Here is a 26850-nt window from a genome sequence, read left to right as displayed (position 1 = left end):
AATTAGCTGCCTTCTGTGTCTGCCAAACTAAAGATCCTGATCTCAGCCTGGCTACAGTGATATGTGATGTGGTCCTAGTGAGTGATTTCCACTTGAAAGTTCCTCAATAAATTCTAATAAAGTTCTAACCAACTTAAGTTCTAAATTTTAATAAGTTCTAATAAATTTCTAACTTAAATATGCTTTGAAATTTGTGGTTAAACACATCCACTACAGCAAAAAGCCCTTAGTGTCTTTGGAGTGGGAACCATATGGAATGACCTGGTGGCAGGTGGACAGACAGGTTGACTATTATACCAGGGTTAGTAGGGATATTTTTCCAAGACTGCAAACAGTCTTTTGGTCATTCTGCTTGAAAATATCCAAGGAGAAATTCTGAACATACCAAACGATCTCAAATGTACAGAAATATACATTGTTAAAGGCAAGGGAGCCATAACCTCCTGCCAGTACAAGAGCAGGCAAAAACTTGGTTTCCAATGCAGTTAAAGGGAGGTGGCTGGTGCCAGGTAGAGATGTGACATAATTTTGAGTTTGTGATGACAAGGGAGGACGTATCAGTGGTCTGCTGACCATGGTACCTGATCTGTTAAGGCATGTTGTACATCATCTATGTGATAAAATGATCATAAAGCTAATCAGGAAAATAAAACACACACTGTTCCTATACCTGCTTTACTATTTAGAAATTCATGAAGTGCTTCTGGCTCTTTAGTCTTCTAATGAGCAACTGGTTGAGCTGTTCTTCCACTTCATTGTTCTCTTTTCCTTCTCTCTGTGTTTGGCCCTGAATGTGTAATCAACCTTTAACTAACACATGCTTTAAAATTGATTTAGAGATATTCACATGTTAACAAACAGAAATTAGTAAGAATAAAAAGGACAAGGACAGTGTCATCTAAAAGAGAAAAGAGCAGATTTTCTGTTAACTGGAAGTCTAAAGCAAATAACAAACCTGAAAATTCTGTGTATGTGATAAAAACATAATAATAAATAATAAATTGTAAATTAGGCAGCTTTTTGTTTCAATTATTCATAAACAACTAAAGAATCAGAAAAAAAATATCATTGGGAGCTTATATTTTACCACTTCAGCACTAGTGTCAATCTGATTTTCTTTGTAACCCTTTTTGCTAGGGGCCAGTTTGTAAGATATATTAACATACTTTATTAGCAACTCTTATTTTCCAATGACAAATCACAGACATTTGTCTTCTGAAACTGAATAATCTTGAAATTTTAGGTATTACCTCTTTCAAAGATGAAGTTCTACTCTTGCTTTAAAAGCTCTGATGTTTTATAAGGCAATTTGGATTGATGAAATCAGCTAGTGGCAAGAATCCACATGTAAAAGAAAAATCCAGTCATGCCTTTGTCATGAAGTTGCTGAAACAAAGTTCTACCTGTTCAGTAGAGGACCGTGGACTGATAGAGACCTGGAAAGAGGCTTCTTGTGGGTGCCTCCCTTTGGAAGCTTCCTTTTCCACTGAGATGCTGAAGGGCCTTGAGAACTTTCTTACTGGCATAAGGCAGAAACAGCCCGGGGAGCTCATGGCAGAGGAGTGTAACTCCTGCTTTTGCCTGAAGTGGGAGCCAGGGGCACGGCAGGCTGAGACAAAAGCAGAGCTATCTATAGCCTCCTCCTTTGGCAGAGGGAGATGTAAAGATGTCTGCATCAGGAAGAATGTCATGTGAATAATAACAATGTCAGCCTGCCCTAATGCAACAGAGCCAAAAAAGAAAAAAAAAAAAAAAAAAGAAGAGAAAGACTGATAAAAAAACTTACCAGTTTGTTTAGGCAACTGGAATGAAGAAAGATAATCAGACGTAATAAGCAATTAAGTTGCCAAAAGTTACCTGATATTTTTGTTGTTGTTGTTGTTGTTTTTTGGGGTTTTTTTGGCCAGCTGGCCACTAGCTGACTGTTTTTGACTTGTTATCTTCCTACCAGCTTCACGTCATGTACTTCATACTTTGAACTTTGGAATTTGATTTTTGTTCACTTTCTGCTTATATTAGCAGCTTCTCTGAAGAAGATTAGTGAGTCTGTTGGGACCAAGAAGAGAGGAAAAACCATCAAGCCTTACAGCAAGGATATTTGCACACTGTTTACCTGTACCCTAAGTAAAAAGAGGAATGGGCTGTAACAGAAACTGTGGGCTCCTCACTGGGGCCATCATCGGTGGTGTACTGGCTATCTTCGGAGGAGTTCTAATACCACTTGGAGATAATCTTATAGGCAAAGCAGTAAAAAAGGTACTATCTTTATTTTCACCTCCCCAGGACATATGTTTTGTGGATATTGGATAGTCATTCTTAAATCTTAAGTTCTGATTATGTGGTTTTTTTTTTTTTTTTTTTTTTTTTTTTTTTTTTTTTTTTTTTTTTTGTTAAACATAGTTTTTATAAATTAGGTGCTCCAAACTTCCCTAGAAATATATTCAATGGCATTTTTAAAAATATATATTAATTATATTGCCACATTCACTTTTTTGTTCTCTCTTGTGCTTCATATTATAAGCTAAAATATTGTGGTTTTGGAGTGCAATTTAGAAGTTATTGGATTTTATTTTTATTGTATTTATGATTGTTTCATGTTTCTTTATCTTGTCCTTTTTTTTTTTTTTTTTGATTTTATTATCATACTTTGGTACTCACTCCATGCAGTTATATTTATAAACGACAAATAATCTAAAGAGTCTTCTGCTGCAGAATCTAATCCTACACTTGATGTATTCAGCTCATATTCCATGATTGTATGATCTGAGTTGATGCTCTCCACGTGACCGGAGGATCTAAAAAAATGCATCTCTCCATTCTGAGTGTAAAGATTGATTGAAGTAGAATGTTTTAAACTTGGCAGACAAAGATTTTGTTCTGATTTTTAGATTACTTTGTGTCCCTAAAATATAGACTTTTATGTAAAGAAAACAGAAAAAAATTAATTTATTAGATCTTCTGTGAAAAGTGTGCACAACGGGGGGTTTAAATCATGAAGCAATCTGGAATGGAAGTCTGCCCATGTCCACTGTGGTGACACAAAATCTCCTTGGGGTAACTGCAGCCAAGGTTGGTTCTTTGATGGTTAAAAATCTGAAAATCTTCAGGTCTTTGGCTATTGCTTACTCCTGCTATTGATCTGCTGTGGTATTGAACACTGTGGACATCTTAGAGACACTTATCCAAAGGCTCTTCTGGAAGAGTAGCCTTAGCTCAATAGCTGTTGAAGTCAGTTGAGGAGGTGAATACATGGACTGTCAGGAGATATTGAACTGTTTGTTGAGGGTCTGGCTATATTATGATATCAATAAAAAAAAAAAAAAAAAATTGGAAAAATGGCTCCTATATAACATCTAAATTTTTTCAGGTAACCTAATGAAAACCAACCTATAGAGGAATTTTCAAACTGCTATTGTATTTTTCAAGAATTTAAAGAATTTTAAAATTTATAGAGAATAAAATAATATCTCACTAGATAATGACTCAACCACCTTGCAACATTTTACAAAAAAGAATCAGACTCTCTATATTTGCAAACAATTTGATTTGTTTGCCATTTTGAGGAAATGACAGGTTTTCTAGAAAACATATAAATTTAAAAATGTATATCTCCTTATACCAAATACTCACTTAAATTAATCCTAAGTGTTGTCTCATACCATTCAGTATTTTGAAAGCAAATTAGAAATACTCGCAGTGTTATGTGTACATCCATTTATTAACCGTAATGAACCAGTTATACAGCATGGTTTGCAAATGTCTACATACTCAATTATACCTGCATGAGTCCATAGTGGTAAAGCATTAGAGGGAGTAATTTTCCCCTCAACCACTTTTTAATTTTCTGCATTGTGATCATGTTTCAGATGCTTGTACCTATTTCAAGGCAGCTTGTTTGATGTGTATATATATATATTAAAAAAAAAAAAAAAAAAGGTACCATAATCACTTAAAACATAAAAGAGTAAATGTGTAGTGGCTGTATTTACTTAAGTAAATTGATATGTTTTCTCCTAAGCACAAGTCATACCAGACTATTGTCTTTCTGTTTAATGTGCTGACTATTCAGTGGCACCATAAGACTGTTGAGACAGTTCTGTTTCAGACAAGGTACAAGATAGGCCTACAACAGCTGAAATATGTGATCAGTTCAGCAAAAGCTCCAGAGGGACTTGAATTTTACTCTGATTTTGCTGTGTTGATGAAAGATCTGTTAATAAAAATAAATTTGTTATTCTTTGCAGTTATATTTAAGATAAATATAGAGTTGACTGCAAAGGAAACAGATTTTCCAAGAAGAGAGTGCTCAAAATACTTTTTTATTCTGAAATATTTCACTTCTGGAAATGTAATTTTTTGTGGAAAATCTTTGGTAGAAGTAGATCAGTTTCTATGACAAATTTGTTTGGAATTTCTCAAGAATAATGACTGTAGGACAGGGAAAAAGCAAAGAGTGAGATGTTCTTTCAGATATGGCTTGTAAGCATTTACATGGAGCAGTCTGCCTAGGGAAGTGTTGTAGTCACCAGCCTTGGAAGTGCAAAGAAAATTAGTATATATGGCACTTCAAGATATGGTTTAGTGAACATTGCAGTCAAAGTTTGGACTGGATGACCTAGGAGGTCTTTTCCAACCTTATTGAATCTATGCTATTTCCATTTCACCCACTGTGTGAAAACAAAACTCAGTATGCCATATTTCTAGTGAAAGGTAAAAATTCTTTCAGACACAACCAGTAAAGGTAAAATCTTGTCTTAAATTCTTCACAGTCAAAGTTTGAAAAAAACCCTCAGTTTTTCCTCTACCTATCCTACCTCAGAAAAAAATTCCAGTCTTTTGCATGGTAGTAGGACCAATTCTATATCTTTGGAGAAAATGAAAGTTGCAATCAAATTGCTGGATTAGAATAACAAACGTTGGATAGTTTTAGGACGCTCTGTACTATACCAAGACAAATTGTCCTAAATTAACTTGTTATCAAGGTTTAGTCAAATAACGTTACTGTCAATTTACTCTACAGCATGATCAATCAAGTCCAGATGAACTTCTTTGCATCCCCCAATGAACTGGAAGAACTTTAATTAGAAAAATCAATGTAATCAAGAGGGGGTTTTTTTATCCTTTTCTGCTAGATGCTTCTCTTAAGCTTCCCTTAAGCACACATCTTTACACTTTACCAGCCTCATTTCTCCTTTATTGCGGTCATTGAGAGATTAGCTGGAGTAAACATGGGCAGGGTATATTTTGCTGGAAGGCTGCAAACTGGTTTTGAAACAAAGAAAAGCATCTGTAAGTGTACAGAGAACTTTGGGTGCCCTTAGGAAGTGGACAAAAACTCTGAGTCTATCAGCTGTTATCTCCTGGAGGGTAGGTGCTGTGCTCCACCCATGAGCAGCCCATGAGAGGACAACCCAAACAAACTCCTTGTAACACAAAACACCCAGATGTCACATTTTCATTTGTTCCAATTTATTATCAAACATCTGTGCTTTGAATCAGAGCACATGGCTATGTTTTCTTGCCCCAGAATTCTTTAACTGTGTCTCCAAAAATTTGGATAAGTTGTTTCAACTCCAACTTCCAGAAGAGGACTGAATTTAAAAAAAAAGAAAATAGAAATAAAAAGTACACGTGTCTATATATGTATGTATGTATGTATGTATGTATGTATGTATGTATGTTCTGAATACTTTTCAAGGCTCTTTAAAGAAACTCACTTGAAGAGCGCACTCCAAATGACACCCACAGCAACAGCACCTTGGCAGGAATCCACAGAAGGAGATCAGTGCTAAACTATTTCAGCTCTGATACTATTCATGGAAAGGTGCCTTTGATTTCAGGACCAAAGGGCAAAAGTCCTGTCCTAATTTCTACAAACGTTGAATCTGTTCAGAGGGGAGAGAACTTTCTATGAAGGTCTTAGGGCTTTAGGAAATTAACCATGGTTATGAGTTATGAGTGAAACTTGGAAGTTTCAGAGTTCTTTACATGGAAGTACTTTGCTTGAGATTATAAAAATACATATTTTTTCTGATTCTATACATTTCAGTTGGACATTATCATGTCTGTTGTCATTAATATTAAATATAATCATGTCTAAAAAAAAAAGTTAAAGGAAAGGAGCTTTCAAAACAACACATCAGAAAGATTTTATCTGACATTCTTGGAAAAAGATATTTTGACATGTCTCAATTTCTACTATTTGTCTTTCCCTCCTTAAAACAATATTATCTTTTTAGGCAAAAGTCCCATCACTTCAGTTATGGTTTTGTTTTGTGTTTTTTTTTCTTTTTTTTCTTTTTTTTTTTTCCTAGCTAGGTTTAACCACTCAAAGCTATTGTTACTGGATTCATTTGCTAGAAAATTCTTTGTCACCACCTCTCTAAGTTCTTCTGCTTTCTAACTGAGTACATATGCTCAGGAGCTGAACAGAAGCCACATTATAATACCTAATATATCAAACTCCTGATGAATTGATAATACTGAATGGTGAATGATTTGCCTCAGTGCTGTACTGGGTTAGTCTCAATTATTTTTAGAAATAAAGCTTTCAATTGTAGTTATTATCATGTTTATTCATTTGTCTCTACATATCTGTGATCTATGATTGGCCAGATTTTATCTCCTCGGCTACTGGAGGCATCGGAAACACCTCTAATTTAAAACTGTGTTTGTGACATTTGTATGCCACTTCTTTATATGAACTAATGAAGCTAAATCAACTGCTGGTTTTCAGCAGAACACAAAGGATCTAACCACAGCTATTCCCACATAAGCAATTTTAAGCTTTATTGCGTCACAGAATTCTTTATTATAAAAGACTGGAAAGGAATAGAAGTTATGATCCAGCAAAGCCTGAGTAGAAAGGCTAGTAATATGCTAATAATCATCATTTAAAAAGTAAAGAGTCATTTTTCCAGCTGCAAAATGGGAGAAGATTGTTTGCTTTTCTTGAGCTTTACTTTTTGAGTTTTACAGAATTGTATTTTTTGTTTCCTCCAGATTATGTAGGCAGTCCAACACACACAATTTTGTTACAGTCCAGAGTATTCATGTCACTTCTCTGTTCCCTAAAAATGGAATCTTTTATCTACCTGGCCCGATTCTTTGTAAAGACAGAAACTTCATCTTTTGTGTTTCTTCATCAGAAATCATGATGGCTTAATTTACTTTGAGTCAAGGAAGTACAGCAAGCTTCTATTGCTGACTGCTCAGAGTTTCTTGAATTTATATATCTCTAGTTGACCCACCTCTAGTGGGGAGAAAATTGCGAGAAAAAAAGGGGTCAAAGTTCCCACTGGTTTCACTCAGTCTTGCACAGCTGGGTCATGGCAGAAACTTGGCTGTGTAGCAATCACATTTGTGCAGCTGCTTTTGCTGACAGTAGTTAACTATAGCGCGAGATATCAGAGCTGATGCAGATGGACCGGGGAGTTGAGGGGTGTTTTGTACTGTCAGTTGCGTATTAGTTTCCAAAATCACTCCTCTCATAACATCAGAGTTAGTGAGCACAGTGGCGTTAACAGGGAAATATGTAACTGCCCAGCCAGAGAGAAGGGCAATATTTAGGGATGGATCACCAGTGATTAAACAGCAAAAAAAAAAGGACTTGCTGATGTGAGGGTATTCATTTATTAAATTAAGACATGAAAAAGAGCTCTAGATTTTATTCCACTTTAACCCACCATTTGTACTCTCAAAGCACGTGACAGCAAATCATACACACCTCTTTTGTGGGAGAAATATTAACAATAATGGCTAAATGCCACCAAAAATAATGGTCTTGTTATCTTCCTTCCCCCTCCTTCTTTTGTCCTGCTGCTTCCCATGTTCTAATGCTGATTCTCTCCACACAGTTCCATGAGCCAAATGGCTAACTGGTAGAAAGGTAACACAGAAAGCAAAACACTAAGAGAATTATATTCCTCCTGTCTGGCAGGCAGAAGCAGCTCCCTGAGGCATAAGAGGCATAAGAGCATGGTGCAAAGGAAGAGGGTGTCACATCGATCAGGGACTGTGGGAGCCAGTTGTCCCTTTGGCTGCAGCACTGCCAGATTAGGTCAGTTGTACCCTTGAAGCATTCCCCAAGAGTTTCCACAGCGACATTAGCTCACAGGCTGCAAATCCACTCTTTGTGACCTGGCAGAGCTCAGTGGCACAGCTGGCATATCATCTGCACTACTCCAACCCCTGGCAAAGGGCTATAAGGGGAGGGGGAATGGTTGGAGGGGAAGAATTTAAAAATGTAAGTAGCCACTTTAAGATGTGTTAAATAGATCTGTTGTCACGAGACTGAAACTTCTCTATTATCTGTTCCTGAGTATTGTCTTCTAAGAGAGATCAGTTTGTCTTCTTGACCATATATCTGCCAGAAATTTAACCATTTTCCCACTCCAGTTATGCAGCAGGAGGTCAAGTCCTGACTTCTGTCCCCATCTCAGGACCCTGCTGAGTACAGATCACAGACAGACTCTGGGCAGACTGAGTTGCACTTTTTTATATCATCCTGTTTCTCCCAGATTCTTGGAAGCAAATCTCTGTGAAAACAGAGGAGGCAATTTCTGAGCCATGTAAGCTTTTCCCTCTTCATCCAGGAGGTGGGGTCCCCCATGCTGGTCCACAGCTGGGACAGTCTTTGGCCTTGTCAGGTTTGAATGCAAGACCTCAAGATGATAACACACTTACTGCAGCAAGGTTTCCCTCCCCTCCCACACAAAGGCACATAGATTATAGCAGACATTCAGGCAGCAAGCCCAATGCTTTACACCACCAGCAAGGTGTTTGCAACTCCACCGTACAAAGGCTTTTCACAGGCAGAACCCTGACTGTGTTACAAATTCTCCAAGATGAGATATCTGTTTCTAACTGCAGGAGCCTGTAACTGGCAGTATCAATTTTGTTTATCCGGTGATTGCTATGTGAACTTTAGAAGCACAAACTAAAACTAGGGAAAAAAAAAAAAAAAATCTAGCAACATTTGATTTAAAATGCCTTTCCTTGCTCTCTAGAGAAAATAGAGCCTTTTAATTTCTGGACTTTATGAGTTGTGCAAATTACCTAGTTCATCTTCAGTTGCTCTAATAAGGAAAAGCATCTTTTATGTTGGAGATATGCAGCCTAGATTTTTCTTCTTATTGGAAAACACTTTTATGAATTTTTACCACCAAGGGGGTAAAGTACATTTTCCCAAGACTTTGGGAAAATCCTATAGAATAGGCCTGATGCAGACCAGGCAAAGCAGGCATTCCCCTGACTATACAGGTAACATAGTTTACAACTCTCCTTCTCACTGTGCAGTCTGGAGCCCTGAATTGCCATTTCCCATATGGCTGAGTAGCACAGCCTTAAAGCTGTTGATTCCTCTTGTGGGTCTCCTGATACATGTTCTGTCCTTTCTTCCTTAGATCTGGGAAAATTTCCTAATAAAATGTTATCGGAATTAGGGAGATTTCTTAGAAAGTCTCAGTTTTGGTGACAGAAGTTTTCTGTGAAAGGAACCGACCTTCAAGAGTACTATATGATTTCTCCGGGTGCAACGTTATCTATTATTCTGAATATGACCTGAAAAGTGTTCAGGCATAACTCTCATTTCCTCCCTTGGGCTATTTGCAATGTATGAAAAGTAGATTATGGATTCTGTGACCGGTATGAAATTTCTTCCGGGTATCATTCTGTTATCAAGGATTTTCCCTTTATAAATAATCAGTGGTTTTGGCAAGTGTTTGAGAACTAAGGGAATGCTCCACCACAGCTATAGGAAAGCTTTGCTACCAGTTACATCAGCAGTTTCATCAGCTTTGTGGTCATTTGTTTTAGGGGGACTCGCTTTTGCTCTCACTGAGCAGGAATGTCAAGCTGCTTCCAGAGGTTGGCCAGCTGGGTTGTTCATCTCATACTGATGCTAAAATGGTGGTTTTTTTCTGTTTGTTCTGAAATTGTCAATAATAATCTAAAAAGTAAATGCAACTTCTCAATTGTTTCTTTTGTAGATAATTTTAACTTTGATTTTTGTACTTTCAGGAAGCTGTCATTGTCAATGGTACCGCTGCTTTTCAAAATTGGCTTGTGCCAGGAAGCTCAGTTTACAGGGAATTTTGGATTTTCCATGTGTTAAATCCTTCAGAGGTTATTGATGAGGGGGCTCAACCAAAATTTGAACAAAGAGGACCTTATACATACAGGTAGGAAAAGACCCTCTAATACGTGACATGTCTGCTGAGATAAAATTTGTTTTTGAAATCCTAGCATCATACTTTAGTTAGAAATGACAAAAATGCCTAAATTTCTGCTACACACAGCAATCCCAAACATTTTCTGGATTGTGTCTAACATAAGGAAAACACAAAGAGAAACAGGTAATTGGATGTGAACCTGCTTGTGCTTGCAAAAAACCAATAATTCATTAGCCACAATATCACAGAGACAGTTGTGTTCCTTCCTGTTCCGTTTTCACAATTTTTATAACAGGAGAGAAGGTGCCAGATGACCTAAAACCAAGAGATTATCTTATCATCCATGCATCACTAATACATATTTTAATGATGTGGTTTGTTTTTGTTTTTCTCCTTTATGACATTTTTAATCAATAACTTCTCTTTTTTCAAATTTTGCTTGGAAAAGCATTCCTTTTTCTGAGTGTGCTAGCTAGGATGTCCTCCCACATTCAAAGGAGGTTTTATTATTTATTTATTAATGCTAAATGTGATGTTGACAGTAGGACTAGTTGATGCTTCCTGAGTTATTAAGCCCAGTATTTGCTATCACTGGCACACTTGTTAGGAAATTGCTTTCCTGTGATGATAGGATAGTTCTTTCTTAATAACTTTAGGGATGTATATTATATTCACAAGATAGTTTTCCATTTCAACATCTTCAGCCAAAGTGCCTTGATGCTTAAGAGCTTATTTATTTCTCAATGGAAAGAGAGAACTTTTGTTTCACAGAGTACCTGGGAAGACAGAGGAAAGGGTTACATAGGAATCAAGAAAAAAGATAGTTAAGAAACACTGCAGAAGGTGAATTCCTACCAAACAGAAATATTTTACTCTGGTGCTGCTGCTGATGCCTTTTTCCTCAGGGACAAATCTCAGCCAGAAGCCTAAATAAGACTAAGTAAGAAATTATGACTATGAAATGAAGGCTTCTCTCACCACTGCACTCATGCTTTCCTGGGATATTTGGTCAACCTGAGTAACTGTGACATTGAGTCTCTCCCTCCCTCCCTCTCTCTCTCTCTCTCTGTTTCCCTTCAAATATTTGATAATTTATTATAGTGTAGAGAAACTCAAAACAGCATTAATTAGAAAGAAAAATCTTCCAACTCTCAGGTAGGTGCTCTATACATTAGGCTAGTAATTAAAATTACATGCATACAAACCAATTCTGAGAAGCCAAGATCCAGCTGCTCTTCAGATAAGACCCACCTGCACTGGCTACATCTGTACCATGGGAAAATGTTCTCTGTACCTTTTGTAGCCCCCTACACTCATGCTGGAAGATCTGATCCTGAAGTATCCTGAAGATGCCTTCAGGATGGAGCTGTGATCCGCTTTCTGGACCCACAGCACAGGCTGTTACTTGATCCCTGCTGGCTGCTGCCCCACAGAGGGGTCAGCAAGAGGATGGGACTTGAAGAGTGGAGCTAAAGCTACAACTGCAGAAGAAACCTTTATCTTAGAGATCTGCTGACAGGCCATGACTGGCAGAACCTCAGCGGGACTGAAAGATTGCTTATAAATCTCTACATGCATATTAAATATTACCAAAGTAACATTATGTGTTTAAGCAGATGTGTTGCAACATATGTCTATCAGATTAAAAATCTGAGGTTTTATGTCTGTCACCCCCTTCTAATTACATGCAACCATGAGATAGCTAATTAAATGTGACAAATCATAATTAATTAAAAACATATTAAAAAATATAAGGTCCATTAATGACATAAAAATAAAAAATAAATACTTGCTTTCATTTCAGTGTCAAGAAAGACTCTTCCATTTATAAGGAAAAAGGAAATATTTCCAAAAGGACGCTATTGCAGAAAATTGAATTTTTTACATGTAATCACATAAAAAGCTTATAAACATTCTGGTGTTTATAAAATGTTCAACATTCATTTTTCTAAAATGTTCATCAACTTTTCAAAAACCTTCAGTCAGGCATGGTTTGTGTGTTTTCTCAAAAGTCAAAGATTAAAAACATTCTTTGTTTGTGTTTTGAATTTCCAGGGTGCGATATTTACCCAAAGAAAATGTCACGGAAGGTGAAAATGGCACAATATCCTACATGTTGCCTAATGCTGCTAATTTTGAACCCAATATGTCTGTTGGGACAGAAAATGACAACATGACCGTCCTCAACCTCGCTGTTGTAGTAAGTAAAGAGACAAAGCCATAGTGTCAGATACAAATGCTGAGCTACTGGAGGAAATAGGGGAGAAGTTCATAGAATCATAGAATACTTTGGGTTGGAAAGGAGCTTAAATTTTAGCAAGGGAATAAATCAAGAGTTTGTGGATGGGTTTCCTTTGTGTGTGAGGTACAGCATGAACAGTACAGGGTGGATTTGCCATGCTCTTTCCATAATACCCTCAGGTGTTATTATTTCATAATACCCTCGCCACCACAGAGCCTGGGCCCCATGGTACAATCCTGGAGCTCTCCTGTCCTACTGAGCATTAGTTATTCAAAGAAGAGCACAGGGATCTTCACCAAAAGTAGTGTTAGGGTCTTTAGGTATTTTTTCATGGGCTGTGAATATTTGCCTTTGACTAATATTTACAGTTTTCATACTTATATTCAGCCCTGGTTGTGTTGCACCAACTTTCTGGTGTCTGCATGAGTGCTCAGGTTTGCTGTGAGAAGGTGTCTGCAAGGGGCAGAGTATGAAGACGGTTGGTGCAAATACAAAATAGAAGTCATATACCAGCATACCATACCAGCAGTCCCAGAATCACAGGAGAGACCATGTTGGAGGGACCTTCAGATCAGCTGATCCAAGCTTTTGTGAAATCATTTTCTGTAGCTGTTCAGAAGCTCAACTGGCCATATTCCTGGGCAACTAGCTCCTAATTATCCTTGAGCAGAGGTTGGACCAGACAGTCACCAGGGGTTCCTATGAACTTTAGCTGTTCTGTCATTCCATGATTAGGGCTGTTATAGTGCAATCAGTCAAGAAAAAATACCTACTTTTGTGTTACTTATGGCCAGTAATTTTTTTGTTAAGAAGAGTCAGTTTTATGTAGAAACTTAACTTCAAGGGAGTTGCAAATCTTGGAACTGGCTTTGGCAGACATTTCTTGGAGTCGGTCTTTGTGTTTTTAATTCAAAGCACATGCAGAATTTTATGCTAAACATTGAATTCATTGCTGTTGTAGGCTGTACCTGCCGTGTTCCCAAGTGGTTTTATGCAATCGATAATAAACACTTGGATTAAATCTTCCAATTCAGCCATTCTGCAGAACAGGACAGTCAAAGAAATACTGTGGGGCTACAAAGATCCCTTCTTAGACCGTGTCCCCTTCCCTGGTGTGAACCCAACTGTGGGAGTCTTCTACCCGGTAAGTGAAAGCAATGAGGAGGCAATGCCTTCAGTTATCATTCTGTGAATAAAAGTTCAAACTGCTGCCCTGAGGAAGAAAATGTCATAAAATTATTTAATATTTCTAACTGTTATTCCTTCTTGTTGCATCTGTTACAGTATAATGGGACAAGTGATGGACCTTACAGTGTGTATACTGGGACAGAAGATATTACAAAAACAGCAGTAATTGAAAGCTATAAAAATAAAAGGTATTGTAACATTGTAGAGTAAAATATATATATATATATATATATATATTTTTTTTTCAAGGTATGGATTTTAAAACTTGATTCACTAGGAGCTATAGATAAACAGAAGAAACTTTAATGAATCAAAGGAAGCAGGATCAAGCCCTGGGCTTAGCAAAACCATAATTTTCTTTCAACTATGAGTAGTTCTGTTAGGATCTTGGACTTTAGGCAGTTATTGATCCTTTGATACAAGTATTTGCTTCTGTTTTGCATTCTTGAGCAGATAGATTCCTTTTATCCTCCTCTAATGGATCCTGTAATTTATCTGCATAAATGAACATCTCTATCCGTTGCCTTTGCTGACAGGTCAGGTTTATCCTGGAACAGTTATATTTGGTAATACAGGTAATTAAAGTGCTTACATGGCAGAATTTACTACATGCAGCATGACTTTAATTTTATCTTCCAGGACTCTTTCGTACTGGCCAGGTCACTGTGATATGGTTAATGGCACAGGTGAGCCTATTAAAGTTTTTTAAAGCTTCAACACTTTTCTTGATATTTCAAAGTAACATTGAGATAAAATATTTAAATTATTTCCCCTGGGCTTTGCCAGTTCTGTATTCTGTGTATTAAGTATCTATATATATGCAGACATAGCACTAGTATGTTGTATTCATATGTGTGTATATTTTAAAATATATGAATGATTTATTACTGTACATAGTTTTATATACACATGCACACAGCCTCTTAATCTAGAGTAAATGTGGAAGAGAAACAAAATTATCCAGTTCTCTTGTTTCTACTAATTAATTTCATAGTACAATATAATTAAGAATTTTTTCTTTGCTATAGTAGTTGAAAATTTTCTTGGCATTTTAATAATGAGCATTCATTTACACTGTTGAAAAATTAATTAAATGCATCAGAATGGACATCCTGATATATGTAAAGAAATGAAGGCAACAGAGGAAGAGGCTGTCAGATGAATGGCTTGTAAATCAGTAGAAAATGAAAAGAGATGAAGAAAAAAAGTCGTTTAGACTGGGTTGAATAGACTATAGACAAATATTTTTAAATTTTTTTTTGGAATGCATAGGTAAACAGCTGAGTTGTTTAAGATACATTTGTTCAGGGTGGTATTTTTCTTTCTGACTAGTGAAAGCATTGCTGTGAGGACACCATAATCTGTGGAGCTGAGGCTGGCAGGTGTCTTGGTGGAGGCTTTTGCAGGGAGTTCCAGACATTTAGTAAATTAAGGCTTTGTGTTGGGTTGTTTTGTTTGGGTTTTTTCCCTCCATTTTCAATTCTGCTTTACCTGTCATAGATAATTTTTCTTATAACCCAGATTGTGCAACAAGGTATTTTGAATTTAAAATACATCACAAGAATCTGATTTTCCAAAAGTCTATGAGCCACAAAAGATGAGTTCTTTTTTAAACCATGTAATTAATTTTAAAGAAACAATATTTTCTTACATTCTAGGACTTCCTTTCTTTCTTATGGGGCTTGGCATCTTTTTCTTAGCCATGGTCAATTTTTTGTTTATCCTTCTTCTGTAATTGATGGAATAAACATACTCCACTAACTAATTAAGTGCTCCAGTAAAGCAAAAATGAGCTTTCACTTGTGAGCAAAGACTGCTGCACAGATTACAAGGTCATTCAGCGTGACTTTGCTGTGTTTGGAGATGCAACAGGCTTAAAAAGTCTGGCAAGTGTGAGAATTCTACCTTATCTTGTAAGCTTTCACTCAAAAGCTCAACACATATAGTGTAAGAAAATAGAGATGAAAATATAAACCAGTATACTTGTATGGGGCTTGACATGAATCCATGTTTGCCAGCCTTACAAAAAAGCCAAGATTTAGAAACAGTGTGTGTTTAGGATGATCTTGAATCTTTGAAAAAAAGTGCTTCTCTCAGCAGTGGGCAAGTGGCTGTATGTAATTTAACCTTCCTGCTCCAGCCAGCTGGATTCAGAGATATCACAGATGTTTGCAATTGTTTGGTTATGGCTGCTGCCTAAGAAACCAAACAGAAATTGTCACAAAAACTAACAAATGTACTGGTTAAAGGTTTGTTACAACACCTTCATTGGGAAAACAGGAGAGTCTCCTCTTACATAACTCTGGGTGCTTGCAGTGCAGAAATACAAATCTGATTGTCTGAACTCTTTTAGAGCTAGTGGAGAGAAACAACACCAAAGTCCTACTCCTCTGGCTTATTTCGCATGTCTACCATGGGGTGAGGTGGGTTGTGCTCTGAAAGTGGCTTCCTCCTCTCCATTATTTCTAGAAAGACCTCAGTTTGGAGGCCCACTGGAGCAATCTTTGATGGGAAAGTTTTAGCACTGATTATTAAATAGACAATGTTGAAGTCTAAAGCTGTGTTTCTTGTGAGTACTGAGTGTCATAACTGCAGGTGAATCAGGCATCTCTAGGAAGATTTAGGTCTATGGACTTAACCTTGAATAACCTTGCATAAATCTTGAGGCAATGGCAACAGGTTTTTTGCTTCATATTAAACAGAATTAATATATATATATTTTAATATCCTCTGTTTTTAAATGGGCTTGGTCATACAGCTTCAAATCTGGGGGCAAAAAAACAGGCTGCTGTATCTCGGCTCACTTTCAAAAACAATTACATCTTATCTGTGAAGTGCTTGTCAATGTGCAATAACTTACATAAACATTTGCCCCACAAATGACTCATATTGTTTACTTTTGTCACAGCTTTACAGGAAAGTAACAACTGAGTATTGAGCTAGAAATTAAATCATGTCTTCTAAGTAGATTTGCTTTCAGTCTCTTGTTTTATTTTGTTCACAGATGGAGCATCTTTCCCACCATTTGTTAAGAAGAATCAGGTACTACGCTTCTTCTCCTCTGATATTTGCAGGTAAGCTGCTCCCTTCCTGGAGTGTGTTCATACCTGAGTGTGCCACTGAATGCTCTTTGCTTTCAGAGGGAGGCTGCAGCGGCTGTGCTTGGGCTCAGGTCAGCCAGGCAGTGCGACATAAACCTTTAATCTAAAACACAAGTAAAGTTGTGAGCTGTGCTCATGATTCAGGGCCTGATTCTCCCCCTCTTATGTCAAGTAGCAAGCTAATGCAATGTACTTTGTTTCAGCCAGTTACAGATGTATATTCAGGAAAACATGACATTGTGGGCTGCTAGAGATCTGTAAAAGGCATTGAGGGCCACAGGGTTCAAAGTCTTGAATTTCTTCTGAGATCAGGACCCAGCCTTGTTTGGTTTGAGACGGCAACAGGTACAGCAGGGTCCAGTTAGGTCCATCTTTGGCATGTCTGGAAAAAATCATCTATGCAGAACAGTGTTTACTGTCATTCAATAGATACTCAAAATTGTTTTCTCACAGGATATTTTTACTTATTTTATTTTTGTGTATTTACAAACAAACAAGCCTGCTTAATACATCCCATGCTGATGACTTTTAAGCCTGTTGCTTCTGCTGGGCTGCCCAGTGTCCCCAAAATCTCCAATGGGATCACTGAAAGAAATGTGAAAGATTCAAAGTGCATCACAGGGTATTTACCTTTGGGAGGTTCAAACCCTTATTTTGCTGCCTGGAAACAGATGCTTCCTTTTTACTGGGCTTAAAGTGGGCAATTTGCTTTGCAGTGTGTTTGTTTTCAAAGATCAGTGTTTTTATGTGAAGTTAAAGGGGGTTTTTGTGAAGCAATTTGATCCACAAACTGGAAAACATTTCCCAATTCATAGAAAAGGGAATTCTATGCAGGGGAAAAATGATAAAATTCTTCGGATTGATTGCACACAGTCCGAGAGATCCCACCAGACGTTTACTTCTCACAATTCATGAACAGTAAAGAGCAATAAAAATTGCCCAAAGGTCCTGCAGAAACAGGGTCAGGAAAATTTTTCTGTCCATGCTGCAAAACCCTTATTTTGTTTGGCTGCAGTACCAAGTGTTGGTATCTTGGTTACATCACTGTGTAGCAACCATATCTCTGTATCAGCTTATAATGAATTAGCAAAAATAAGCTTAAGGAGTATTCAGGTTCATATGTAATGGAATAAGGTTGTATGCAGGGTGTTGTCTGCATCATAAAGTTCAGATTATCATGAGGTCAGCAAAAAACATTATCAGAGATGCTCTATACGGATAAGCATCTCTACTGTAGTCCAAAAACTTCCAAAAACCTACTGTGGGCGTAGCTGTTTGTAGGGAAAAGAGAGCTCAATGAATTTGTTAATTTTGTCTATATTGTTTATTACTAGTATTCGAACCTTTGTCTGTTGTTTTGTGTATTGTCATGTTCACCACTGAGCTTGTACATCCTTAGTGAAGGTGAGGAATATTCTCCATTACCTCTACAATTCACTCAAGAGTGTGGCAGGAGCCTGGGCATTGGGTCCCTGGGGGGTTGCTTCTTTTGAGAGGCAGCTGGGGGACCCTTCAGGAGCATTGCCATGAATTTAGGCTTTTAATCCAAATGGCTGAAACACATTTCTCCTCCTTTGTGTTCAGGTCAATCTATGGAGTTTTCCACGGCAAGCAGGTTGTGAAGGGAATCACACTCTATCGTTTCATAGTTCCTCGCGAAGCATTTGCGTCACCAACGGAAGTCGGAGACAATTATTGCTTCTGTACAGATCAAGAGATATCAGAGAACTGCACGTTAGCTGGAGTCCTGGACATCAGTGCCTGCAAAGCAAGTATGGTGGTGACACAGTACTGCCACACAAGCCATTTAACTGGGGACAAGGCACTTGTCCTGTAGCTGAGCTGTTCCTCTGATATCCAGGATGTTTGTCTGTGACTTCTTCCACAGCTTGCTTGTGAGGCCACTCGCATTTCTGTAGCCTCATTGCCCAAAATGAGGGCTGGAATATTTCTGTATTTTGCACAGTGCTATGCAAAGTTGGGGTGCCACAGGTTGTGTACTGAAACTGCAGGAATGTATGTAGAGAAAGGAAAGGAGGGGCACAGTGTGAAAGACAGAGATAGTTCTGCACCTTGTGTCCGTGGCAATTCACAGGCACGGCGGGGGTGGGTATGTCCACAATTGTATACATGTACACAGACAGTACTGGCTTAGTGTGCTGTTGGTAAAATAAATATTATTGAGTTTGCATTTGGTGCAGAGTGAACTGCCAGAGGGCCCTTCAGGCTAAAACAAGATCATGAAAGCGGGGGGAGACAGTGACAGTCATGTCCTCACCTCAGCATGAAACCAGGAGCACTGCCAGCTCCACAGTGCAGACACAAAGCAAGAAAGAGTTTTTACTGCAGTTTATTTCACTAGGCAAATTTTCCTCATGACAAAAAATAAGCCACAAAAATGCTCACTTTTTCTTTTTGTTGTTGGTTTGGTTTGGTTTGGTTTATGTTGGAGTTTTTTTGGGGAGTAGAGAATGGGGTTAGACTATTAACATTGTTATCAGAATTGTACATCTATATAACAAAATTATGTTTGGAAAATGACTTGTGAAGATGAGTGCCAAAGCAAGGCTTTATGATTCAAGAGATTTTGTTGTATTGTTTTTGGTTTTTTTTAATAGAAAGACCAGTATATATCTCTCTTCCTCATTTTCTTCATGCAAGTGAATCTATATTGCATAACGTGGAAGGCCTGAGCCCAAATGAAAAAGAGCATGAGACATATCTGGACATAGAGCCTGTAAGTCCAAGTATTTAATTCCTGTACCTTGGGAAACTTGCAATGTTTAAATTTAATAGTAGTAGTGTTGGCCTTTTACCAGAGGGACAACCAGAAGATACAATATTTTCATGACTGCTTTTCTAAGGTCTAAGTGGTATTGTTTCAGCAGGGGAAATTTAGAGCAGAGCTTTACCTCATTCTGACCTTCAAAGTTTGGAAAATCTGTTTTGATTTTTACTTGTTGGGAACATGGAATTAAATAGATTCTGCGAACTGTGACGTATGTTGTAGCTTTTCTCTGATCTTCAGGTACTTTGAGGAAATCATATTCTATGAAACTTCTGTTTCCTCTACACTTAATTTTAAAAAACATCTTCTATAACTTACCATTTTGGATAATTACTATCTCAATTGAAACTAAATAAGCATGAGTTTATTTCTTTTTACTAAAACAGTCTGATTCAAATAGACCAAATTTAAGTCTTTTTGACTTGAATTGTCCAGCAGATCTCCCGAACAGAATGAATTTATTTTCACTGCTTACAAATTTACCTCTATTTCTGTTTCAGTGATTCAGATCTTTAAGTATACTTACCAAAGTTTTCTGAATTGTATGATGAATTCAAAGGTTCCAAAATTCTATTTTGGCCTTATTTTGAATGAAAAGGTAAAATTGATAATTTCTCACTAAAATTAGTCAGTTAAGCTATGTAACTTCAATGAGGAGAGATGAAGTTAAATCTTTGTTTCACCTTATTTGGAATAAAGATATCAACCAGATTTTCCTAAATATTACAAAATTTTCAAGAATCACAGCCTTTTTTTTTTTTTTTTTTTTTTTTTTTTTTTTTTTTTTTTTTTTTGTGTGTGTGTGTGTGTGTGTGTGTGTGTGTGAAGGACAGAGAGTAGAAGAAAGATATGAAGAAGAGATTTTACTTTTGCATTCATCTGTTTGTCCTGATACGAAACGGTTTTTTTTCTGCCCTATGCAAGTTAAATATCCTTCATTTTGGAAGAGAAAATTTAGCTGATTTTTGGTGGAAAAGGACCTGGAAGCATATTTTTAAATGAAGTATGCCATGACTGATTTAATAGTTTTTAACTTTGTCTTCAGGTTTAAATGTAAATTACAAAAGTATCTATAGTAAAGCCACAAAATCAGAACTTCTATGTGAAATGAGAAACCCTTAGAAATATTACCATTTCATAAAAATTAATCCTTCAAAACATAAAAAAAAAAAAAAAAATCCCAAAGTGCTTTTTGACACAGTCCATATTACAGACTTTGGCATCTAATTAAGAAATTTAAATTAACTCTTTGTTGTTTTTTTTCACTGGTTTTAGGTGACTGGTTTTACACTGCGATTTGCAAAAAGGCTGCAAGTAAACCTCCTTGTGAGGCCTTCAACAAGAATTGAGTAAGTGCTACTTCTTTGTTGGACTTTTAAACAATTTTTAAGTGGACTGATTGATCTATGAGAGCATCAGTAGAAATATCTTGGAGTAGAAGATATTTTCCCCAAAGCTTGTTCAGAGTAAATCTTCCTGAGTAGGACACTGCCCAAGTATTTTAACACGCATTTGATTTCCCTACAGAAGCTTAAAAGGAAAAATGTTATTAAAAATACCATTCTTATAAAACCCAAATGGGGGCCATGAGGATGAACAAAAAACCCCAAAATGTATTTTCTGTAATAAATTCAATGAGAAAGAGAACTTATGTATTCCCTGTCATTAGATGATGTTATCACAAGGGTCAATGGGTCTCTAGTTGTTTTTTTCCCCTCTTCATTGGCCCAAACGTACATGGCTAAAAATACCTTTGGCATCTTGTGCATTATGAACACCACACAACCCTCTCTGTATCTGACTGCCCATTTACAGAAGATTAGACATAAAATGATTGTTGCCCTCTATATGTAAAATGGCTGTTAATTAATTGTAGTTTTGATGTGGTTTGGGTTTTTTTCACTCCAAAAGTATATTTAAAAGGTGCATCTGGAAGCCAGAAATATAGAGAAGAAAAATATTTAAGAAGAGAGTGAGCTTATGTAGCAAACTAAAGGTAACATGCTGTATTTATTTTCTCATTTATTTCAGGCCTTTAAAAAAAGTTAAAAAAGCCTATGTGTTCCCTCTTCTTTGGCTAAATGAGGTTAGTATATTTTATGTTCATTAATATTCTCTGTTTTGAAACAAACAAATAAACAAAAAAACCTACCTAGCTTTTTCAGGCTTGGTGCCCTGTAACTGGTAATTAAACTCATGCTGTGATTTGCACCACTCCAAGACTATATTTGGCAAGCGAGGTCTTGCATACATACATTTCACTGATGTTTTTTCTTGTGCTGTTTCAGTCTGCTGTTATTGGGGATGAGAAGGCAGAAATGTTCAGAACTAAAATCTCCGGTCGGCTCCAGCTGCTGAGCACGCTGCAGATGGCGTTAATTATCGGAGGCTCTGTGCTGTTCCTGGCCTTCATGGGCTCCTATTTCATATGCAGGTCAAAGAAATTAAAATAAGTAAGTAAGCACTTAACAGTTAGCCCTCAGCAGTGACTTCTCCTCAGGGATTCAAGAGTTCAGAATCATTCCTTATCTCACTGTTTTATTTTTTTTACATGCTAGAAAATTCAGTAGTCGTTCCGTAGGAAATCATCCAGATAATTGGCCTAATATTTTCAAGTTCTCTTCCCACCCTAAATCTTTCAGGATGCTCTTAACTCAGGGGAGAGCATTGGGAGCTACAACAGAAGAACAACCATTTTGTTTGTTGCGATTTCTTTAAAATCAATATTTTGTGCAAAAATGTTAAACTGCTCAGAAGTGTCCTCTAGCACCTTTCTGAGACAGAAGCCACACAGCTGCAGATTGCTGTGCTCTCCCAAGACATTCCCCTGTCTAAGGTTCAGAGAACCCGCTATAAATGACACTTTCTACTGAGTGCAGGTTTCTCACTTCTTTCTCTCAGAGGTGCATCACTGAATTGTTGGTCTGAGCACCTCCTGGTGAGCACCTAGCCCACAGAGGCAAATACATTCCCATCAGGGGCAGGCTGACCAAGTGGTGGATTAATTTGCTGATATCTGGGGAAGCAAACACATTTTTGGAGTTATTTAAAAGAAGTGCAGAGACATGAACATTATGGTGAAAAGTATGCTATACTAAAGAGGTATTCTTAAGCTGAAGACTAGCCTCACTATGTGCTGAATTCTGACTTTATTTCACAACAGGTAAAAAGACTTCAGAGGCAGTCAATGCTTAATTGAAATTTCAGCTAAGCAGCTTGGTAAAATTCAGAGACAAAAGGTGTGATTCAAGGCAGAGTCAATCCATGAGCTATGGAATTCAACATGTTTTTCCATTTTGAGAAGAACAGCTTACTAACACAAATAAGCTGATGTTTTTGAAGGTCCACACTTCTGACATCACTAAAGAAGCCACTGTGGAAACTACACTATCAAAAGACTTTATTTGAAACTTGTTATACATTTTAAATTGCATTCAAGCAGACTGAAGTTGAGGTGCAGTTGGATTTTAGTCCACCTTCTGCCATTTATGTGACTTGCTATTCATTTACTTCTGGATTTGCAAGAAAAATGAAAGCCGCTTGCTGATGTTACGTCTCTGAGCACAGGTTGGGAATGACAACAATTTGGAGCTCATGCTGTGCTCTAGATGCTCTCATTGTAATATTTCTCTCTATTCCTTCAAGGAATGGAAACTGCTGCAATAGAACTGCTCTCTGTCCTCTATTCAGGGATGTGAATTGCATTGAATGTGAAGTTTATTATGTAAAGTTACTAACTGTCATACATGAAGTTTATAGAAGACTTACTAAAATATGTGGTTCATATGTTTTATATGGAGATGGTCCATAGATCACCACAGTCATCCATATGTTGATGGACCTCATCAGCATTTGGCTCCACAGCTGTTTATTAATCTGAACCACTCCCTAACAACTCCTAACCTGCTCCACTGCTCTTCCTGTTGCCTCCTGTGGGCTTTTATTTCTGGCTCTTGTTTGAACACCAGCCTCTCCGCTGCCCTAAGACCACTTAGCCCAAGGCCTCCCTTGGAGAATGATCTGATGTGTCACCTGACAGGCCAAGAGAAAATATCCCAAAATGCTTCAGAAACAGGAAAGACCGAGATAATGATTTTGATCAAACATAAGAGGGTTCCACTTGCTATAGAAGCACATAAATTAAAACAGGTAGCCCCGTTTACTTACTGATAAACCATCTGCCCCAAGGAAATTTGTACAACCATTTGTTTAATGATGAATATCAACCTGTAGACAGGTAGGAAACACTGACATCTCCATAAATAGCTGAGTTTTTCATTTGATCTGAATGCTGTATTTTATTCTGAGAGTAAATAGAGCAAATACGGAGTGTTGCAGGGTCTCTTCTTTTTCCATGGATTCAATAAATTTAGAACAAGAGCCTAAGTTCACAATTTTCTAAGATTTATTTTTGGATCTTTTATATCCTTATTTAAGAGCTGCAAAGAAAAAGGGAAATCAAACATGGTCAGCCCCTCATATCCTGCTGTATGGAAACAATGCTGCAATGGACTTTAAACCAGAAAAGTTTGTCTTGCTAATAAAGGACAATGTCTTTGGCTGGGTATCTTTAGTAAGGTGTTCTTACCTTTGGAAATAAAGGGAAAATCCAACTGACTATAATGCTGGTGTTTTATTCCATTGTTCCTCGTGGACAAAGTTTTGTAGCTATCAGTAGGGCTGATGAGTCACAGAAATCCCAAGACATTATTCTTGAAGGTGAGGTCTGGGAGGTTCATGGCTGCACTCTCCTTCCAGCTGTGAGCTGGAACTGCCAGCTACCAGAGCAGCTGGTGTGACCCTCGAGGGAAGGGCTGCTCTCAGCCCCTGCATTTGATTACACATGGTGCTGGCTAGTCAATGAAAAACACCTTCCTCTCATTTCCACGTTGTTGCTGGTGTCATACGCGATGCTGTGTTCCCATATGAACCTGGGGACATTTTCACACAACTGAAGCCATCCCTAGAGTCCTATGGACTAGTCAAAAAAAGTATGAGGACAGCTAAAGTCATTAAGCCACATCTCTTCTGAGATAGACACAGTTCTGCTGTGGTTCAAGATCTGACACTAACTTTTTATAATAAAATGTCAGGATCTATCTTGAAAGGAACAACAGCAGCGCTCCTGTAGTTTTTGATACACTAACATTTCAGCTTCATTTTATTTGACTTCAAGTACATTGTCAGTAGAGTAACTGTTTGCTTTAGTAGTGCTGTATGGTGCTCCAGCAGCAGTGATACAGCAAGTCAGGCCATGATTTTAAATGTCTCAGGGCCAAATTTTATTTGGACAGAAAGATATGTTTGTCCATATGCATAATCTCATTGATCTCAAAGCAGGTTTGGGCTTTTAAACTATGTCCAGTACCTAGACTGCACTTGAATTGTAATTTGTAGTCACTTTATCCAAAGCATCAGTTACATTTATTGTTAATTCATGATACTAAGGCTAATGTTAAGTATTTGCATTTGTTCAAACAGGGCAGGGTAAACTTCCATTAGAAACAATGAAAATACAAATAAAATAAAGCTCAAATATTTTTTCTGATATCTTTATGTTTAATTGTAAATAAAGCCTTCTGTGTTGAATAATGAAGTTCTTGTGTCTCTTTTCTTAGCATTTGGGGTATTTTATTTTTCTAGAAACTGATTTCATAAATTGATGAATAACGGAGGTTGCAGCTAACCTTGTTAAATCATTTTACTCTGGCACACCACAGCATCCTGGAAGGGTGTGTTGCTACGTGATACATTAGAAAGAGCAGTGGTATACAACATTTATTGGTTAGAAACCAGTTGGTTAGAAACCAGTGCTAATTACACCAGCGTTGTGCATTTGATCCCCGTGTGGGCAATTCACTTAAGAGTTGGATTCAATGATCCTTGTGGGTCCCTTCCACCTCAGAGTATTCTCATTCTGTGATTTATATTCTGGATCACAAAAGGGACAAGGCTTTGTGGAACAAGGTAAGCACCAGCATGTCTAAACTGAAGAAATATTTGAGCTGGACCTGTTGGCAGGTGTTAGCACATCCAGCTGCACAGTACAACACAGTTTGCTGGCTCTGCTGGCCCAGCAGGTTGGGTGGGAGGCAAGACTGGCTATGCTCATGCCTCCACATACCCCACCCACCCAGGATCCTTAGTGTGAAAATTGCTGGTCAATTTGAAAGTTGGATCAGACCAAAGATCTAACAGCCCACACACTTACACCCAAGAGCGGGTGTGCCAGCTCTTGATCTCTAGCTGTAATTATGCATTCAAAGCATGTGTTGAAACCTGTTCTTCCCACCTAGCCTACCACTGTCTGTTAAGGTAATATAAACATGTTACTATAACCTGAAAAAGAAAGAAAATTAATGCCTTCTGTGTTCTTTTAACTGCGAGAGTAGGGAAGGTCTTGTTTTATTCACGGGTGCACACATCAGCATAATTAAAAAATAAATTTAATAACTAATAAAATATTACAGCTTTTTTTTTTTTTTTTTTTTTTTTTTTTTTTTTTTCCTCCCCTCAGTAGCCATACAAAAAGAGAAACCAGAAATACAAGTGATTTGCACATACCAAATTCAATCAGCATAGGTAAATAAATTAGAAAATAAACGGTATTCATTTTCCATTCCCTGTTCCCTCTTTGCCTATCAGTTGGCTCTGATGCTCTGTAGTTTCACCCTCTCCCAGCAGCACCCGAAGCAGGCAGGGATTTACAGCCCACCCAGGCAACACCAGGCCGGGACGGCTCTCATTCCTGTTTTGTAAGAAGAGAAACCAAACTCTCTGCTTTGCAGCAGGCGCCACCCAAAGGGCAGCCGGGTTTTCACAAGTTCGCTTGCCTCACCTCAGCGTAGGCAGTCAAAAATTATGCTGCTATAATCATGTTTTGTTACCTCTGCCAGTAACATCTCCAGATACAATTATGACACTTTTAAAGCAGAGCAACAGAAAGTCCATCATAAGTGTCTGCTAGATGACAGATTGTTGAATGCAGCTCTAAGACAAATTTTAATGGCCATTAATATTTTGGAGTGTTTTACTGAGACCTTTAAGTTCTATGAATTTCCTTTTTTTTTTTCACAAAATACACGGTTGATATAGGTAGGCCCACCCAAAGTCTCCAGGATCCCCTGTGTAACACCAAGGATGTGCGGACAAATCAGGAATTACATAGAGCTCTGTGTGTGCTCTTTCATGTGACTTAGATTTGCAATTTTAACTTTCTCAGAATGTTTCCCAATCCTATGCATAGGATTGGGACAGTCACATTTTTGCCCTTACTTTGCCCTCATAATTTTTCCAACTGGAAATCCCTCATGAGAATGAATTCTTCTGAAGTTAAATTTCTTCATATTTTTATGATAG

At 37.6% G+C, this 26850-nt stretch overlaps 1 protein-coding gene across 5 annotated transcripts in view; it reads left to right on the top strand.

Moving 5' to 3' along the window:
• The window catches only part of CD36 (CD36 molecule), a 35361-nt gene extending 10274 nt beyond the window's left edge, over nt 1–25087 (top strand). For 3 of the 5 annotated variants that reach the window (XM_040061218.2, XM_040061217.2, XM_040061215.2), the window contains exons 2-14: nt 2020–2256; nt 10021–10181; nt 12228–12372; nt 13376–13558; nt 13699–13790; nt 14242–14288; nt 16607–16676; nt 18288–18475; nt 19322–19440; nt 20767–20840; nt 21523–21577; nt 21780–21944; nt 22655–25087. In XM_040061218.2, the coding sequence (XP_039917152.1) occupies nt 2137–2256; nt 10021–10181; nt 12228–12372; nt 13376–13558; nt 13699–13790; nt 14242–14288; nt 16607–16676; nt 18288–18475; nt 19322–19440; nt 20767–20840; nt 21523–21577; nt 21780–21944 (1419 nt within the window). In that variant the 5' untranslated portion in view covers nt 2020–2136 and the 3' untranslated portion in view covers nt 22655–25087. The remainder of the gene's footprint in view (nt 1–2019; nt 2257–10020; nt 10182–12227; nt 12373–13375; nt 13559–13698; nt 13791–14241; nt 14289–16606; nt 16677–18287; nt 18476–19321; nt 19441–20766; nt 20841–21522; nt 21578–21779; nt 21945–22654) is intronic. The other 2 variants (XM_040061220.2, XM_040061219.2) reach the window with 1 other exon arrangement.
• The last annotated feature ends 1763 nt before the right edge of the window (nt 25088–26850 follow it).

This window comes from Hirundo rustica, chromosome 4 (assembly GCF_015227805.2).
Source record: "Hirundo rustica isolate bHirRus1 chromosome 4, bHirRus1.pri.v3, whole genome shotgun sequence".
NCBI classification, from domain to species: domain Eukaryota; kingdom Metazoa; phylum Chordata; class Aves; order Passeriformes; family Hirundinidae; genus Hirundo; species Hirundo rustica.
This window is presented reverse-complemented; position numbering and strand designations above follow the sequence as displayed.